The 18,150-nt window shown below is 42.3% G+C and overlaps 2 protein-coding genes and 2 pseudogenes across 4 annotated transcripts in view; all 4 read right to left on the bottom strand.

The window, feature by feature from the left end:
• Miga1 (mitoguardin 1) overlaps positions 1-18,150 on the bottom strand; it is an 87,619-nt gene that overhangs the window by 11,771 nt on the left and 57,698 nt on the right. For 2 of the 3 annotated variants that reach the window (XM_023703276.1, XM_023703278.1), the window contains exons 8-12: positions 17,576-17,676; positions 9,516-9,634; positions 9,184-9,256; positions 8,117-8,203; positions 6,735-6,833 (exon numbers count right to left, since the gene is read on the bottom strand). In XM_023703276.1, the coding sequence (XP_023559044.1) occupies positions 6,735-6,833; positions 8,117-8,203; positions 9,184-9,256; positions 9,516-9,634; positions 17,576-17,676 (479 nt within the window). The remainder of the gene's footprint in view (positions 1-6,734; positions 6,834-8,116; positions 8,204-9,183; positions 9,257-9,515; positions 9,635-17,575; positions 17,677-18,150) is intronic. The other variant, XM_023703277.1, reaches the window with a different exon arrangement.
• Positions 11,114-12,397, bottom strand: LOC101586330 (annotated as a pseudogene).
• On the bottom strand, positions 14,558-14,997 carry LOC105743787 (annotated as a pseudogene).
• Positions 16,433-16,858, bottom strand: LOC105743786 (RNA-binding protein 4B-like). Its single transcript, XM_012517347.1, has one exon. It carries the CDS (start codon positions 16,856-16,858, stop codon positions 16,433-16,435), a length of 426 nt encoding a protein of 141 aa, XP_012372801.1.

Genomic DNA, 18,150 nt, shown 5'->3' with positions numbered 1-18,150 from the left:
TATTTAGTACAGGCTCTATAGGGTCTCACTACTAGATCAGACTCATAGTGATCTTCCTGTTTCAGCCTCCCACCTGCTAAGATTACAGGCATGTGCCACCACATCCAGTCTCAATCACCGTCTCAGCACACCTTGGGGGTAGGGCCAGTGCAGCATGCAGGGGACCAAACACCGGCCACTGTGCTCAGCCTAAGCAGGCACTTTAGTCCTCTGAGCTATCTGGCCGGCCTCATTACCACTTCTTTTCTGTGCTAATGGTGACAGATTTTGCTCTTAACTGGTCATTACCATATGTCAACACCGTGAGTGTGTGTCATCATCACCGTGGTTGCTTTTCTCCTCCCTGAGTGGTACTAGAGACAGAGCCCCCAGCAGAAAGCTGGCCACTGACATACAGCCACATAAATGTGGGGCAGGTCCATCCTGAGAGAGACACAGATCCCAACACATAAGCAGGGGAAGTATGAAATGCAGGGCAAGGGAATGCCTCTGAAGTCCAGGCTTGTACCTAAAGGCCAAGATGTCCAAATACAAGAAATTACGGAGAATTCAAAACTGATTGATGATTTCAAATAGAAATAGCTGAATAAGTTAAGGAAGGCAATGAAAAACATGAAGAAATTCAACAAAGAGAGATTCTAAAACAGAACCAAACAGGAATCATGGAAATGAAAAGCTCAATAAGTCAAACTGAAAACTCAGAGGAAAGTCTAAGCAATGGGCTACATCAAACACAGACAGAATTCTGAGCTTCAAGACAAGGTTGATGAATTATCATACACAGAGCATAATAAAGAAAAAGATACCAGAGAAGAGGAACAAAATATCCAAGAACCTGGGGACACTGTTGAAAGACCAAATCTATGAAATTTTGGTTAGTCTGTACCTGTCCACAAGACAGTGGAGAGGTACAGATGAACAGCATAGAAAATCTACTCAGTTGGGGCTGAGGTGTGGCTTGGAGGTAAAGCATCTACATAGCACTGTAAGGGCTGGGGTTCAATTCTCAGCAAAGAAAAGTGGGAGGAGGGAGGAAGGGAGAGAGGAAGTGCAGGAGGGAGGGGGGAAGGAGAGAGGAAGAGAAGATGGATGGATCTAAGCAGTGAAATAATACCAGAAAACTTCCCAAACCTTGGGAGACACAGGCATTCAGGTATAGGAGGCACTTAGAATCTCAAACGGGCATGACCAAAAACCCTCCCTACATTACTGTTAAAATGTCACGAGTGCAGAATAAGGAAAGAATACTGAAAACTCTAAGACAGCAATGACAAATCCTTTGTAACAGTACACCTGTCAGAGTAACTGCAGATTCCTCTGCAAAACTCTGAACAGCCAGGACAGTATTAATTTTAACTCCTGAAAGAAAATAACTGCTAAGACAGATTACTACATCCAGCAAATCTATCCTTTAGTATCAAGAGAAAAATAACCACCTTCCGAATAAGCATGCAAGAGATTCATAACCACTAAGTCAGCATTGTAGAAGATATTTAAAGGAATTCTACACACAGAAGAGGAAGAATAGATAAGCAAATAAAGATTATGAAAGAATTAAAAATTAGAAAAACAACAAAATGACAGGAATCAGTAGCTATCGTTCTACATTAACTCTGAATGTAAATAGTATTAATTCTCCAATTAAAAATAGACTAGCAGGGGATGGTGAATGAAAGGAAGAGACAGGAAAAGGAATATTGTGGGACTGTCCTGCTTCAAGGTTGTATAAGGTTAGTTTTTTGGACTTATGTGTAAACATAAGAAGTATATAATTCTCTATGCCTATTTTTAAAATATATTCTAATTTTTAATTTTTTTTATCATATTCTGTAGGGACTTAAAGTTCAACATATCAATACTTGATGAAAAATACCTGTTCCATGCTATGCCTAAGATGTTTGATATTCAGACAGATAGTGAGGTTAAGCTTAACAACCTAAGTTGTATGGTAATAACAATAAGCTTGTCTTCTGGATGGTTAACAACCTAAGTTTGCAGACCAAATTACAGAAAAAGAAGGGATACAAGGAAAGCCAACACTTTGGCCCTAGCTTTCCAAGGTCAATTAAGACTCAGGACATAGGAGAACTTGTACTGTTATGTCAGGTAACTCGGTAGTGTCCCAAATTTTCTGATCAAGGATATTATAGGGCCAAAGAGGAAAGTGATCGATGATGTAGAGTGTGCCTAAGGAGAGTCACATGGGGAGAAGACACTCTCTCAGGCTTTTCCAGAGAGCACACTGGTCAAGCAATGGCCATGACTCATCCACATGGCTGCACTGACAAAGGTTCTACAATCTGAGGTACAGGATCTCAGGATAAATCCTGAGGGAGTTTCACTGACCTTATCAGACCCAAAAGCTACAACTCTTGTTGCATAGGTCCTGCTTTACCTTGGTCTTAACCATCCAGCAGAAAAGTATAAAAACGAACTATAAGAAGGAAAGCCATGTTGTTATGTTGAGCTGTAGGGGACTCAGGTCAACAATTTCTGACATTGGCAGTCAAGTGGAAGACCCAATACTATTATGGGCTACTGGACTCTTTTAGAATATTTTGCTGAGTTTACACACCTATAATATTCAAATAACAGAACTTAACAAAAAAAGAGGATACAGATGAATGTCCATTTTGTATCTGTGTATTCAAAGTGGTTAGGATAGATATATAGTTAACATTCTCACAATGAATAGAGGGATTTGTTCTAATGGTGTTTGTAAATAGGATATTATGTGCATCTTGTACAGCAATTAACCACTAGGAAGAATGTATACAATGTGTTAATTATTTTTTTTATTTTTTTTTAATGTGTTAATTATTGAAACTGTCCTACTCATTTGATTTGAAACTGTCTCATTGCTATTTGTTTCTCAATAAAATTATGAAAAAAAAAATAGACTGGCAGACTGAAATAAAAAACAAGACCCAACTGCAAGAAACACACCTCACCAGCACAAACACACACATTGAAAGCAAGCAGATGGAAAACAATATTCCATGCAAATGGAATCTGAAAGCAAGCAGGAATAGCTAAGCCTATATATGTCAAAGAAGACTTCAAGACTAAATTAGTCAAAAAGATAAAAAAGGCCACTACAGATTAGTACAAGAAGCAATCCACTAAGACATAAAAATTAACATATATGCACTGGGTGCTGCTGCACCCAATTTCATAAAACAAATACTCCTTGACACAGACCCCAATGCAATGATGCTCTACTCTTACAGACAGGTCATCCAAACAAAACCCAACAGGTTCCGTCAGAGTTAAACTACACCATGCATCAAATGGCTTTAACAGATGTCTACATAAGATTCCATCCCACAACTGCAGAATGAGAAAGAAATCAGAAAAATAATGCCATTCTGTGGTAGTTTAAACAGAACAAAAACCCAGAAATCAACCTAACCAAGCAAGTGAAAGACCTCTATAATGAAAAGTACAGAACAATGAAGACAGAAATTAAGACAGTAAAAGATGAAAAGACTGCTCATGTTCATAAATCTATTATGGAAATTAACAGACAGATTCAATGCAATTCCTATTAAAACACCAATGACATTCTCCAAAGAACTAGAAAAAAAAATCTCAAAATTCGTATGGACACAATAAAGACTGGGACTAGCCAAAGAAATCCTGAACAAAAGGAACAATCCTGGAGGCATCACAACCCTGGAACAATCCTGGAGGAACATCACAAAATGTTCACAGCAAGAAAAACAACATGGTACTGGCAGAAAAACAGGTACAGAGACAAATGGAATAGAATAGCGAGGAGGCAGAAACAAACCATGAAACTATACTGTCATGCAAATCAAAATTACATTGAGCTAGAGAGATAGCTCAGCAGAATAAGCGCCTGCCTGGTACCAGATTCTGGGTTCAATCCCTGGTACCACCAAAAAAAAAAAATTGGAATTTCACCTCACCATGGTCAGGACAGCTATCAAGCATGTGCACACTCATATGCAAAATGCTATTTTTGGCAAAGGGGCCAAAAACATACATTTGAGAAAAGATAGCCTCTTTAGTAAATAGTTCTGGGCAGACTGGACATTCATATGTAGATCTAAATCACAGCTTCCTCACCTCACACAAAAATCAAATCAATTTTTTTTTTTTGGTGCTGGGACTTGAACTCAACCTCACCCTTGCCAGGAAGGTGCTGCTATGCCACTGAGCTATATCCCTAGCTCAAATGAAAACTGATCAAAGGCTTTAAAGACCTAAAATTGAAATTGCCAAAAGAAAACATAGGGGAAACATCTGAAATCACAGGTATAGCCAGACTTCCTGACAGCTCAGGAAATAATAGCAAGAATCAACAAATGGCTGGCCTTAGATCAAATTTAAGTTTCTGAATAACAAAAGAAACAAAACAGTAAAGAGACAGCCTACATATGGGAGAAAGTCTTGGACAGATACCCTTTTGACAGGATCAATGTCTATAATATATAAAGAACTAGGGCTGGGGAGATGGCTCAGTGGAATAAACGCTTCCCTGGCAAGTTCAAGGGCCTGAGTTCAATCCCCGGTTCTGAAAAAAAAAAAACTAAAAAAAGAAAATACCCTGCCGGGGAGACGGCTCAGGAGGATAAGCGCTGACTGGCAAACGCAAGGGTTTTAGTTTAATCCCTGGTTTTGCCAAAAAAAAAAAAAAAAAAAAAAGAAAATACCCTTAACTCCACCAAAAAATGGGCATATGAATGAAACAGACATTTTTCAAAGGAAGTAGAAATGGCCAATTACGTATATAAAAAATGTTCTAACACTTGTCCAACATTTTTGCATTGGGGAAATGCAAATCAAAACTACACTGAGCTGGGGAGATAGCTCAGCAGAATAAGCGTCTGCCTGGTACCAGGTCCTGGGTTCAGTGCCTGGTACCACCAAAAATAAATTAAAATTTCACCTCACCATGGTCAGAACAGCTATCAAGCATATGCATACACATATGCAAAATGCTGGCAGGATTCAGGGGCAAAATAAACTTTATATGCTTCTAACGGTAATGTAAATTAGTACAGATACTGGTAGAGTGGTTCCTCAAAAAACTAAAAATACAACTCCCTAGGATCCAGCTATAGGGCTCCCTGGCATATACAAGGGAATCTGAGTTAGCATACTACAAGGTTAAGCACGCAACCGCGTTTACTGCAGCACAATTCACGGCAGCCCAGGTACCATCAGCGGAAGGGTGGAGAGAAACTAGTACACATACACAAGCGTGCAGTGCTCGTCTGCTATCATCATAAGCAAAATTATGCCAACTACAAAACATGGGTGGAACTAGGCATCGTCATGGGAAGCAAAATAAGCCAGAGGAGGACAAATATCCTGTTGTTACTAAGGGTATTTGGCGGACAGTGGGAGAGTAGAAGGGACACTGTCACTAGCCGAGAGGGAGAGAGGAAGGGAGGGAGCTAAGGGCAGGTGTGATCAGTCATTGCTGTGCAGGAAAAACTGACATCCTGCTGAGGAGCCCAGCTCAAGGCACAGAAGGTGGAGCAAGTCAGAACACACTGGTGCAGGTGAAAAGGCAACTGGCCGAAAGAGAGGCGAGAGGGCCAGGGAAAGCTGCAGAAATGAGGGGATTTAGGGATGAACTCTCAGAGATTAGGGAAGACTGCAAAAGAGAAAAAAGTGGCCTGAACCTGGGCATGGTGGTGCACACCTCTGATCCCAGCACTTGGGAGGCTGAGGCTCCCAGCACTGGGAGTTCAATGTCCACCTGGACTACAAAGTGAGCTCAAGGACAGCCTGAACTGCATAGTGAGTCCCTGACTCAAAAAGACAAAAAAAAAAAAAAAAAAAAAAAAAACAAGAGGCCAACAACAGAGAAAGGGAAATAACAGTAAGACTTAACAAGTGGGCCAGGGGGGCCTCCTCCAAAGGCCCTGAGTCCTGCCCCCTCCTCTCCACAGCCCCAGACCCCTCGACCGCTCCTTTCACCTGCACCTGATGAACCGGCCCTGCTCAGAGCTGAGCCCTTCTAGCAGCAGGAAGGGGACTGGACACCCAAGCTCTATGCGAGCACGGCGTTTTCTGTATGTTTCCTGAATGGAGCTGGGCAGTGTATCCCCCTACACACACACTACGCTGTGTTCACTTCTGTACCCACATATATAAACATACTCATCCCCACCTAGAATTCACACCAAAAGCTCTAATCCCAGCTCCAACTTCATACCTCTCTTCACTGACAGAATCTGTTCTGGCTTTGATTTGTCTCCCATATGTGCTTTGATTCTGTGGGTGACCAACCCCGGGGCTCTGAAGCTGCCAGCTGCCCTGCACAGAACACTGTTCCTGTTCCTGTGGCCAACAGACTGCTGGAGGGAATTTAGGAAGGGCAGAGGAGAGAGGGAAAGGTGAGCAAAGGGAAAAAAGGATTTCAAAAAAATATTTCTAACAACTGACCCAATGTAAAAGAGCCTCGCTTCTATTGTTCCGGACTATCAGAAGACTGTTGCCCTACTTTCATACAAATGGTTGCTTTTCTGTCTTTTGTTTTTTGAGACAGGGTCTTCGATGTAGCCTAGCTGACCTCGAACTCGCAACACTCTTCCTGCCTCAGCCTCTGGAGCACTGGGATTATAGGCATGCACCACCATGCCGAGCTCACAATTCATTTTACTGTCATTTACAAAAACAAAGAAACTGTGACCTTAGCCCATGTAAATATGTGCAAATAATGAAGGGGAATAAATATTATAAAAAATTTGAATTACCCCTATAGCAGCAAGTTCCATTTCAGTGCGATCCCAGTGATCAGTCTGCTCTAAAAAATATATCATTTCATCAAACACATCTTCAAACTTCTTTGGATTCTGCAGAAAAAAAAATTTTTTTCATTCTAAACTCTGTAATAATGCTGAAGTAAGTTATCCTCTAGCAAAGTTTACTGGATTGTATTATCTCAGGTAAGTGAACCAGAACAGTTTCAAGGTCTACCAGATTTATTTCTTTTACTCTTTTGCTGCCCTACTAAACTGCAGAAGCAAAGAATAAGAACATGAATACAAATCACCTGCTACCACTGGTCCTCTTTTTTTTTTTTGGCAGAACTGGGGATTGAACTCAGGCCCCTGCGCTTGCTGGGGAAGCGCTTATTCCACTGAGCCATCTCCCCAGCTCCTCCCACTGGTCCTCTTGATGCCCCCTTTGGAGGACTCCTGTCCTGCTTTATCTGCCAAGTGAAGGTCAAGAAAGCCCTGGAAGATTTTTAGTGGGAACTGAAGTCACTGCTATACCTTACATGTATTTCTTGCTTTATAGTTTAAGCTGCTTTTCCCTTTATCACTCAGCTAATCGCCATAACAATCCTGGGAAATGGTAATAAATTCTACTGTACAGAAGCGAGAACGAGGGTGAAGGACCTGGCCTGGAAAAGCAGGTGCACAGTGGCTCAAGAAAGCCCTGTTTGGTTCTCATCATCTGGACAAATCTTGCATACAGTGCATCTTCCAGCCCAAATCAAGCTCGAGTCATCTTGCTGCCTCTGTCATCCCATGAAGAGGAGGAAGACGCAGCTCAATTTGTACCGCAGTTTTCTGCCACATTGTGTCCTCTAACACTTCCTGAACAGGATTAAGGGACCTGATGGTAATGGCAACAGTGGGGTTACAGTGACAGATGGTGATGGAGTCGCCACATAAAGTTCACAGATCACAGAAACAATGGGCTGAAAATGGTGTGGACTTTATACACAGAAAATAGTTAAATCTAAGAAGAAATCAATGCTCGTTGGATTTTTTTTATGTATTTAGTACAGGGTCTCACTACAAAGATTAGACTTGTAGTGATTGTTTTTCAGCCTCCCAAGCACTAGGATTACAGGTGCACACCACCACACCCAGTCTCAATCACTGTCTCAGCACAGCCCAGGAGCGGGGCCAGCACGGCACACTGGGGATTGAACCCCCGCTGCTGTGTTCTGCCTAAGCAGGCGCTGTAGTCCAATGAGCTATTTGACAGGCCCTTCATTGGATTATTTTTAATATGTGGACCTTTGTAGTTATTTACACAAATTTTTCAACTATTAAAAATTTAATGTATTTTAGCCTTTAATTAAATCAAAACTGATAAAGACTTACTAATAAAACAACTTTACCTTTTGTGCTTTGACAATTAAAGCTGATAAAATTTTCTTTCCACTCTCAGCCAAGAATATCCTGTTGGACACTTCTGAAAAAATTACCTAAAAAATCCATTCGCAAACAAAAGTAAAAAAGATACATATAGTCAATCTGAGTGGCTAGCCAATTTTATAGCACATCTACACATAAACTTCTAACACAGTGCACTGCATGTGGCAGTACATCAACAGGTGGACCACAGCGAAAGCATAGATTCACTAAAATGCAAAGAGTTCTTCAAATGTACAATAAAAGCTAAAAGGTAAACTTCAATTTAAATCTACTTAACATAATTAGAAAACCCAAAAATAAATTTTATATAGCAGCAAAACATAAAACATGGACATTTATTTATTTATGAAGTCAGGGTAGTGCAGGCTGGCTTTGAACTCAGCCTGTAACCCAGGCTGGCCTTGACCTGTGGCCATTCTCCTGCCAGATTACAAGTGTGGGCAATGACACCCAGCTTGTTTATAGCTTTTAGAAGGAAATCAGTAACTTTATCAATGTTTCAAATTTGAGAAAAGCTAAAATACACACTAATTGATAATAACAAGATTTTGAAGCAGTCACTTTTATGTACCTGCAACATCCAGATATCCTGCTCTTTCTTTTCTTTTTAATGTATTTGGTACATGGTCTCACTACCAAGCTTAGACTCACAGTGATCCTCGTTTTCAGCCTCCCCAGCCCTAGGACTACAGGGGTGCACCACCACGCCTGGTCTCAGTGGCTGGCTCAGCGAACCCATGGGAGGGGCCCGTGCAGCATATGGTGCCAAGGATCGAACCCTGGTCCCTATACTTCCCTAAGCAGGAGCTTAGTTCACTAAGCTATCTCACTGGCCCAAGTATCCTGTTCTGACAAGGTGTGGTGGCCTGGAAAGCCACGGAAAAAGATGACTAGTGGAAACATAGAAGTAGGAGGGCAGCCCACACAGGCTCTGCAGCAGCTGTTAGCAAAGAGATGGAAAGAGCAAGCCCCTGCCCTAGTCCTAGGCCAGAGGTGAGCAGCGCTTACGGCTGCTGGGGGTCAAAGGTACCTGAAAAGCCTGTCGCACACAGTGCAGCTTGGCAAGGAAATCACTGTCTCCAAGGCATTCCAACACTTCAGTTCTGTGTAATGAACAGGGGCAACTGTTAAACTTCATTCACAATCCAGCCCACAATGAATCCCATAATGCCTAATCACAGGACTTAACACAAAACACATGTCTTCTTCATACTCATAGAACATGTAAAAATTGCTTTTCTTTTTTACTTGGACCAAAACCATATTTTTCCCTATTCTCATAAACAATTTAATACCTAGCATACAAATATAGCAATGGCACCTTAGTATGTTTCATAAGCATAACCAAAACTGGCACAGTACCTCAGGACTCTTGAGTGAATTTTTCCTTCTTCAACTAAACGCATGGCTTCTTCATAAAAAGGGCAGTGGCAAAAAGACTCCAGGCTGTAGGTCTGCTGTACTTCTCTGGGCTCTGCAAGCTAAGAATGCAGCGAGTTACCACAGGTCAAATCAGCAAGAGACTGCAAACGCATCTCCCTATTATCAAGATGCATGGTATCACACAAAACCAGAAAAATCATTCACTAGGTGCTGTTTTTGTTTGTTTGTTTGTTTGTTTGTTTGTTTTGAGGGGGGTCTTTTTGAGACAGGGTTTCACTCTGTAGTTCAGGCTGGCTTTGGACTCACTCTGTAACCCAGGTTGGGCTCCAACTTAGAGCAATCTTCCTGCCTCAGCCTCCCGGTGCTGGGATTACCACCACCACATCTGATCTCATTACCATTTTAGGAATAATGAAATAAAACCTAATTCCTTTTTTTTTTTTCTAATTTCATTTTATGCTAGAATCTACTTGTTAAAAAGAGAAGAACTCTGTCATAAACTTAATTTCTAATCTGACCACTTAAATCCACAGGGTGCACAAAACAGCAATATCTTATTGTTCACCAGTAAGGATAACTAAACAGGAAATAGGGGGTGGAATATCCAGGGAGTACTCAACAGTATTGACTCACAAAGCAAAAACTTTCTACCGAAACATGAAAATAAGCTCATTAACTTTTTTTTTTTTAAAAAAAAGACAGGATCTCACTGTGTAGTTCATGCTGGTCTTGAACTCACTATGTACCCCAGGCCAGCCTCAAAATCACAGGGATCCTCCTACCTCAGCCTCTCAAGTGCTGAGATTACAGGCATGTTCCACCATACCCCGCTAGCTCTTCTATCTTACATGTGGCTTTGATTAACTTTTGTACAACTATTCTTTGGATTTAATTAAAAAAATTTTTTTTAAAGAATCTTTTATTTATTTATGTATGTATTTCATACAGTCTTGCAGCTTAGACTCATAGTGATCCTCCTGTCTCAGACTCCCAGCCCGGGGATTACAGGCGTGTGCCACTATGCCCGATTTTGGTGGCAGGCACAGCACACCTGGGTTCCAGAGCCATCACAGCATGTGGCACCAGGGGTCAAACCCAGATCTTTGTACTTGCCAGGCAAGTGCTTAGACCGCTGAGCTATCTCCCAAGCACAAACTGTTCTTTGTGTACTCTGTATAGCCAGTTTTTTTTTTATTTATTTATTTATTTTTCTTGATGGCACAGCAATCCTATAAGTAGAACTTGTCTTTTTTTGAGATAAGGCCTTGCTCTGTGGTCCAGGCTGCTCTTGCACTCATGATCCTCTTGCTTCACTTTAGCCCTGAGTGCTGGGATTACAGGCATGTACCACTATACCTAGCTAGAATCCCAGTCCTCTAATTGCACATTAAAAACTGAAAAAAAGAAAGAAAAAAAAAAAACCTGCAAATGCTGTATTTTGTTTAGTACTCAACTAAACAAAAAGCCTCTGCAGTAGCTTTATTTTTTAATGCCAAAGTTACCCATATAATGGCATACTATACTTTTTTTTTTTTCAAAAAACAGAACAAGTTTGATTTTTTTTTTTTTTGTTTTGTTTTGTTTTTTAAACAAGTCAGTCAAGAATAGTAAGGGTTACACAGCTGTAACCTCAAGGAAGATAACAAAATTTGCAACAGATGGCTGCTGGTGAACACACATTACCAGCATTTCAAAAATTTACAAAAATTTAACAAAAGTCTCCTAAACAGCTACCTTTATATTCATAAACAAAGTATAAACAACTGGCTTATCCAGTTATACAGCAAGTCAAACAGGCAGAAAAAATGATAGAATCATCTTTGATTTTTGAAGAATAGTAATACAAACTAAACTAATTGATACCACACACAATACCATCCTAGGGCATTTTGAAGAAGGTGCCAGGAAGGATTCAAACAGGCTAACACATGATGCCATCTACTTTAACTGCATTTCTCTTTTTATTTTTCTTTTCCTTTGACAGCCTTTTCATTGACTCTTATTGCCTTGATATTTTATCATTATTTTTTTCCCTACATGACAGCAGTATTGTTGCTACAAAATCCATAGTTCTCGTTCATTACCGGCCACCTCAGACAACAGGAGGGTGGTTTGCTTTCGGTTTTTGAGGACTTTGCTCAGTAACATCAGAGATGTTCAGAGTGGGCCCAGCTCGTGCATGCTGCCATAGGTAGTTGGGCAGTAAAACGTGCACCTTCTATTTAAAAAACACAAACAAAAAAGTAGATCTGGACAAATCGCAACTCGATTTCTGCTGCAACGCCAGCCCCGGGGTAAAGGTTTATTCCTTCACTTTGCTGATGTAGTCAGTGATTTTGCTGATGCTTTCCTCCTGCTGCTCCAAGGCCTCCAGGATGATGCCCATGGGAGTCCCAATTCCCTCCATTTTATTCTCCAGCTTGTTCTTGAGGTTCCGGAGTCTCAATGACGCATGGATGAACATCAACAACAAGGGAAAAGTGATCCCAAACACGAAGACCATGACCCCCCCAAACATGGATATGAGGAAACAGCTGGCCAGCATGACCATCATCGTGAATGCAGTGGGGTACTGCTTCTTCATCCGGCGGAGGATGTCTTTATTGTGGGCTGCCCACAAGAACCCTGGGAACACCAGGACCACCACAATTCCTCCAAGGATCATGTTGAAGGGGCTCAGAAACCCCACCACAGAGATCATTATGGCAGCCACCACCAGGTAGTTGGTCTGGTAGTAGAGCAGATTGCTCACGACATGGTTGTTCCATTTGGAAATGTCCCTTGAAGTCTGGCCGGGCAAAGCAGTTGGAGCCTGGAAAGAAATCATCCCAGGCACGGAGTGGGGCAACCGTCACGTCCATGTTTCTCTGCTTGGCCTCCTTCACCTCCGGAATCTGGAGGTGGTGACCTACACTTTTTTAATAATAGTTTTACTAAACTATTATTTTACTCACCTACAATAAAATACACCCTTTTGAAATATATAGCTAGGTGTTTTTTTGTATACTTAGTAGTGCAAACCATGCTGCTAATTCCAGAACATTTTTATCACTCCTCAAAGAAAGCTCTAGCCATTAGCACTCACCCCAAGTTCGCTCTTTCCCCAGTTCCTGGAAACCACTATACCTGCAGGTTCTATGGAGTCCCCCCAAAAAGAAATTTGATGGATTTTGTTTCCTAATCCACTGTGCCAGTCTATTTCTCTTAATTGGTGAACTGAGTCCATTTACATTGATGGTTATAACTGAGATATATTGACTTATGATTGACATGTTATTTACCTGCTGTTGTTTACTCCTTTTTGTCCTGTGTTTAACTGTTTGCCCTATTTAGTGGGTTCTTCTGTTCTCATTGGTGGAGTTCTGATCATTTTGGTCCCTCTCTAGAACATCTTTCAGGAGCCTGTGTAGGGTTGGCTTTGTCATCATGAAATTCTTTAGTTGTTCTTTGTCACAGAAGTATTTCACTTCTCCATCAAACTTGAAAGAGTTTTGCAGGGTATAGCAATCTGGGCTGGACAGAAATTTGATAGAAGTGGAAACACTATGTGGCCTGCATGTCCAGGTGCTTCCACTTAGCTCCTCCGTGACGCATACATACCAGAGCACTTCATTCTCATTCACCACAAACACGATGCCAGTGTATGCTTGCTCCTCACAACTGAGGGACTTTTGGCTACTCGAACTATGGCTGCTGTGAACATTTGTGCACAAGTTCATGTAGACACATGTCAACTCCTCTGGCATCCATCTAGAACAAAAGGGTCAGATGGCAACTCCGACTGACATTTTGATGAGCTGCCAGACTATAAGGTGGCTGCCTGTTTTCCCACATGACCAGCAGTGCATAAGAAATCAAATTTTACACATTGTCAATAACAAGTGTTATTGTCTACCTTTTGTTTTTTTTCCATTTTGTTTTGTTTCTCAGTGCTAGGAACTGAATCCAGGGAACACTGAGCTATATCCCCAGCATTTTTTATTTTCAGGCACGATTTTGCCATATTGCCCCAGATAATGCAAGTTTGTAATCCTCCTGCCTCAGCCTCCCAAGTTCTAAGATTATTTACTTTTATTTATTTATATTTTGGTATCAGGAATGGAACTCAGGACCTTGCACTTGCCAGGCAGGCACTGTGGCACTGAGCTATAACCCTGGCCTCCAAGTGCTAAGTTTACAGGTTATGTTATGTATTTATTTTCCTTTCTCAATACAGAAGACTGAAACCAGGGCCTTAACACACAGTATGCAGACAGTCTACACTGAGCGACATCACCAGCGCCCCCATCTTTGTGTTTATACCCACCCCAGTGGATGGAAACTTAAGATATTTCATCTTTTTTCCCCCGGAACTGAGGATTGAACTCAGGCCCTTGCACTTGCCAGGCAAGCACTTACTCTACTGAGCTATCTCCCCAGCTCAAAATATTTTATTTTACTGGTCATTTGCATACTTTCTTTGGAGAAATGTCTATTCAAGCCCTTTGGCCATTTGTTTTTTAATCTTTTTTTTTTTTACATTTGATTTTTTTTTATTTAATTTTTATTATGTGTGTGTGTGTGTGTGTGTGTGTGTGTGGCCAGCTTAGCCCACCAGGGGGCAGCGCTGGCTGGCATGTGGTGCTGGGGGATTGAACCGTGGTCCTTGTGCTTTGCCAAGCTTGTTCTAAGTAGGTGCTTTAGACCACTGAGCCATCTCACCAGCCCTGGCCATTTGTAAATTGAGATATTTGTACACTGAGTTGTAAGAATTTTTATATAGTTTATACACAATGCCCCCAGATATACAATTAAAAAATATTTTTCTCCCATTCTGCCTTTTCTTTTAAAGGTAGAATGCTCTACTGAGTTCAAGCTCACCTTGCTATATAGCTCAGGCTGGTCTTGAACTTGCAATCCCCCTGCCTCAGCTTCCTGAACAGATGGAATTACACGTTTGTGCCACCATGCTTGGCTATGTTCTCAGGTTGGTTTTGTTTCTGTTTTTTTACCGAGGGAAGGAGCTGATACTCAGCTCAGCTTTACTGGAAAGAGACTTTACAGCACATCCTGAGGGAGTCCGTGGGGGTCAGCAGGCCAGATGGTGAGGCACCAGCCAGCTTGTAACTGGCTCCACAGCTCGGGTACCGCCGAGCCTCACCTCTGTGCAGCCAAAACCAGACGACAGCGCTGTTGTCCTCTTCATAGACGCAGCCCACTATTTGCTTGTTGGTGTTGGACGGGACTAAATTAGGGTCTTCCTTGGTGCCTGAAGCCCCCTTTGGGGCTAGTACATTGTATGGGTCCAGCCCCTCCTGGACTGCCAGCATGATCTCTCTCTCCAGGCCAGTCGCCTGCTCCTCATCAGTAGGGATACCACTCCAAAAGCCATAGAGCGGACGGCAGCAAGCCCACTAGGGCTGTGGGCCCTCAGGGCCTGCATGGCCAGTGCTGCAGCTCCGCGAAGTACCCTTGAAGTCATCATACCCTAAGTTTTCAGTTTTAATAAAGTCTAATTCATTTATTTTTTATCTAATAACACTTCCTGCTGTACAGTGTATCAGTGTCAGCCATAGGTGAGAAAGGGGACCTCCAAGGTCCTTCTTGGGCATACACAGCCCATATATCCATGTTGCCTCTGGGTTGGAGCTTCCCAAAGCCCCCATGAACACCTCGCCAGCCTGTTCTGCTTCTAAGTTTTTGATGAGCCTCGTTTCTATATCACCCAGTACCACCAGCTCAGGTGGCATTAGCTGTAAAGAAGTGATGCCAGCTGTTCTCCGGACCTCAGAACGAGCCCTGATCAGGTTGTGAGAGACAAACCCTAGGAAAGGTGCTTTGTAGTGGCCACTACTCAGGCTGGACAGGGACAGTTTTCCAGAGGCGGGATTTGGGATGCGCGTGTGCCCTCAAGTTCTTCCAAGGTGCAGGCTGCACAGCTGGAACAAAAGCTGTGCAAGATTTCTGCTGACAGGGGGTGGGCTCTGATTGAGCTCTGCTCTGAGGGAGATTCTGCCATTTTTCTTCCACAAATGCTCTCTGGAGCTTTGCAAGTCTTTCCTGTTTTCCAAGTTCTGAAGATTTTGATCTGAAGTATTTTTGCCAGTGTCCTTCTTGCTTTGTGAAAGGGACCTTTGGGCTCTTCTTTTTAAAACTGTGCTGGGCACAGAATGCAGGGCCTGTGCTAGGAAGTGCTCTACCACCAAGGTGAACCCCTCCTGCAAAACTCAGGAGCATTTCTCCAGTCCTGGCCAAGTAGCTCCTTTATGTCTCACAGGAAGAAGTAGGAATTGGGAAGAAGCAGGAATTGAGGATAAGGACCCTTGTCTAGCGTTCCACAGCAAGCTGGTGCATTTATTCAGCCTCAGGTGCCTAATTCCAGAGCCAAACAACAGTTTCTGCTAGTCTTATCTAAACAGCACAGAATAAGAAATGTGGACACTGGTGCTCTTTGAGAAGTATAAATATGCAGATTCTCTGTTAAGGAATATTTCCCCTCACATTTTTTTTTAAGTTGAAAAATCATTTATTTCATTGGAAACATAAAAGTGATCCAACTCTAGGTCTAGACTTCGGGCTAAAAGAAACCCAAGAGCAGCGGTGACTCTCACTGAGGTTACTCCCAAATCCGCTAGAGGCAGGAGGCAGGGAGGAAACAGGGCAGCCGTCACCACAGCTTCTGCACACAATGAGGTCTGCCTGCTGAGAAAACTGGTACATGAAAGGAAAGCTACAGAAGTATTAAACAACAAGAACAAGATAATGGGCAGTAGAGAGAAATAGCAAGGAGGTCTGAGCTTAGCAAGGTAAATTAAGGTCCCCAATTCCTGAGGGACTGAATGCACAGAGCCAAAAACGTCCTGGAGATGGGGTACCAATGAAGTGTGTATTCTCATGCACAACCTCAGCTCGGCATTTCAGTTCACACACATTCCATCTTGAAACTCAGTGTTATCAAGGCCCCTGCTGGCCTCCACTGCATCTTCTGCCTGCTGCATGTGTACAAATGCATAATCTTTCATGATGTCACATTTGATGACTGGATCATATTCCTCAAATTTGGTCCGAAGCTCTTTGTTGGTACAGGTGGGGCTGATGTTACCCACATGTAACTCGGTTGAAGCTCTGCTCTTGCTGGCTTCCACACTGATGCTTACCCTATGCAACTTACAGTGGTGCAGTTTCTGGATGGCATCCTCCGTCGCTGTGTTTTCCTCTATGTGCACAAAGCCATAGTTCTTAATGATGTCACATTCCAGCACCTTCCCATACTGCTCAAAGAGTGAGCGGATCTCTTGCTCTGTGGCCTCCCAGGGCAAGTTTCTAATGAACAGCTTCACCATCTCAACCCAGCCTCACAGAAATCCATAGGACCTGTTCCTTGCAGCATGGATGCTTCCAATCTCCCCTCACATTTTAAAGAAATTAAGTTATACCCAAAGCAGTCTTTTGAAATCTAAAAAAGAAATCTGCCAGCTTAAAAACTTCAAACTATAAAGTTGTTACTAAATTGTTTATTAAAGTTTCTATTATCATCAAAACAAGCAGGTTCCACATATCCCTATTCACAGGGGAAAATGTGAGGAAGGCACATGGGCTCCAATTAAACTCTTTATATGAAGTAACTTCTACTGAAAAGTGAACAAATCCAGTAACGAAGAGCTTCTAGGTTCATGTTTTGATTTCATGGTCAATTCTGCTTATTTGTTGGTTTGGATGAAGTTACTATTTGATAAGCCTTCAAAAGGAGGCCTGCAGCTATAAAAACGTATCACCCTAAAGGTCTGTAGTTCCCAGCAGGAACATAAACTCCTAAGAGACAATGACAACTCAAATTTATTTTAATTAATCTTAACATTTTAAAAGCAAAATTACTAAAGTGTTGGTTTAGGTTCTCATTTAGAATGTATCTGATAGGAAGAACTTTTTCAATGAAACTCTCAGATGTACCTGCTAAATAAATGTCAGCAGAACTCTGGCAGCATAGTTCTGTGATAGCAAAACTGTACTCTGCGACTTAAAATGAAGAGAAATTCTCGGGAGGTACAGACATGCCCTACCTCTGCTCCTGAGGCGAAGGAGTCAGTCGATGCAATGCTCACGGTGTCTCGGCGGTGAACGTCATCCACATTTCCCTTCACTGTGGTATCTGTGTCTTTATCTTAAAAGTGAGAAAGGTAGAAAGCTCAGAAAGGGATTGTCCCCGTCCCTGCCATGTTTCACCTCTACAGTTTGTGTCCCACCTGCCCCCGTCTTTCTTTTTTTGGCACACAGAGATCTAAAGGGAAATAGTAACCACGTGGCCCACACGCTGATGACTCTCTCCAGGCACAGCGACAGTGCAAGCGGCAGGAGAGCGCCTGGCCAGAGCACCGGCTTCACGTGTAACACAGAAACAAGATGGAACTTCAGTTTGGATTGGATTTCAAGGGCTTCGGATATAGTCATAACTAGTTGGATTATCTACCAGACAGAGAAAATCAGCATATCCCAAGACTCACTTAAGTATTCTTCAGAGTTTAAAGTCTACTTAAAAACTGAACACCCAGTCGGGCTGGGGAGATGGCTCAGTGGAATAAGTGCTTCCCTGGCAAGCACAAGGGCCTGAGTTCAATCCCCAGTTCCACAAAAAAAA

The sequence above is a fragment of the Octodon degus genome, unplaced genomic scaffold, assembly GCF_000260255.1.
Source record: "Octodon degus isolate 3935 unplaced genomic scaffold, OctDeg1.0 scaffold00167, whole genome shotgun sequence".
Classification (NCBI taxonomy): Eukaryota; Metazoa; Chordata; class Mammalia; order Rodentia; family Octodontidae; genus Octodon; species Octodon degus.
Note: the sequence above shows the minus strand (reverse complement) of the source record. Positions and strands in the feature narration are given on the sequence as shown.

Bases quoted from the DNA above. Each gene is read 5' to 3' on its own strand.
- LOC105743786 (XM_012517347.1), bottom strand. From the start codon at position 16,858: ATGGTGAAGCTGTTCATTAGAAACTTGCCCTGGGAGGCCACAGAGCAA.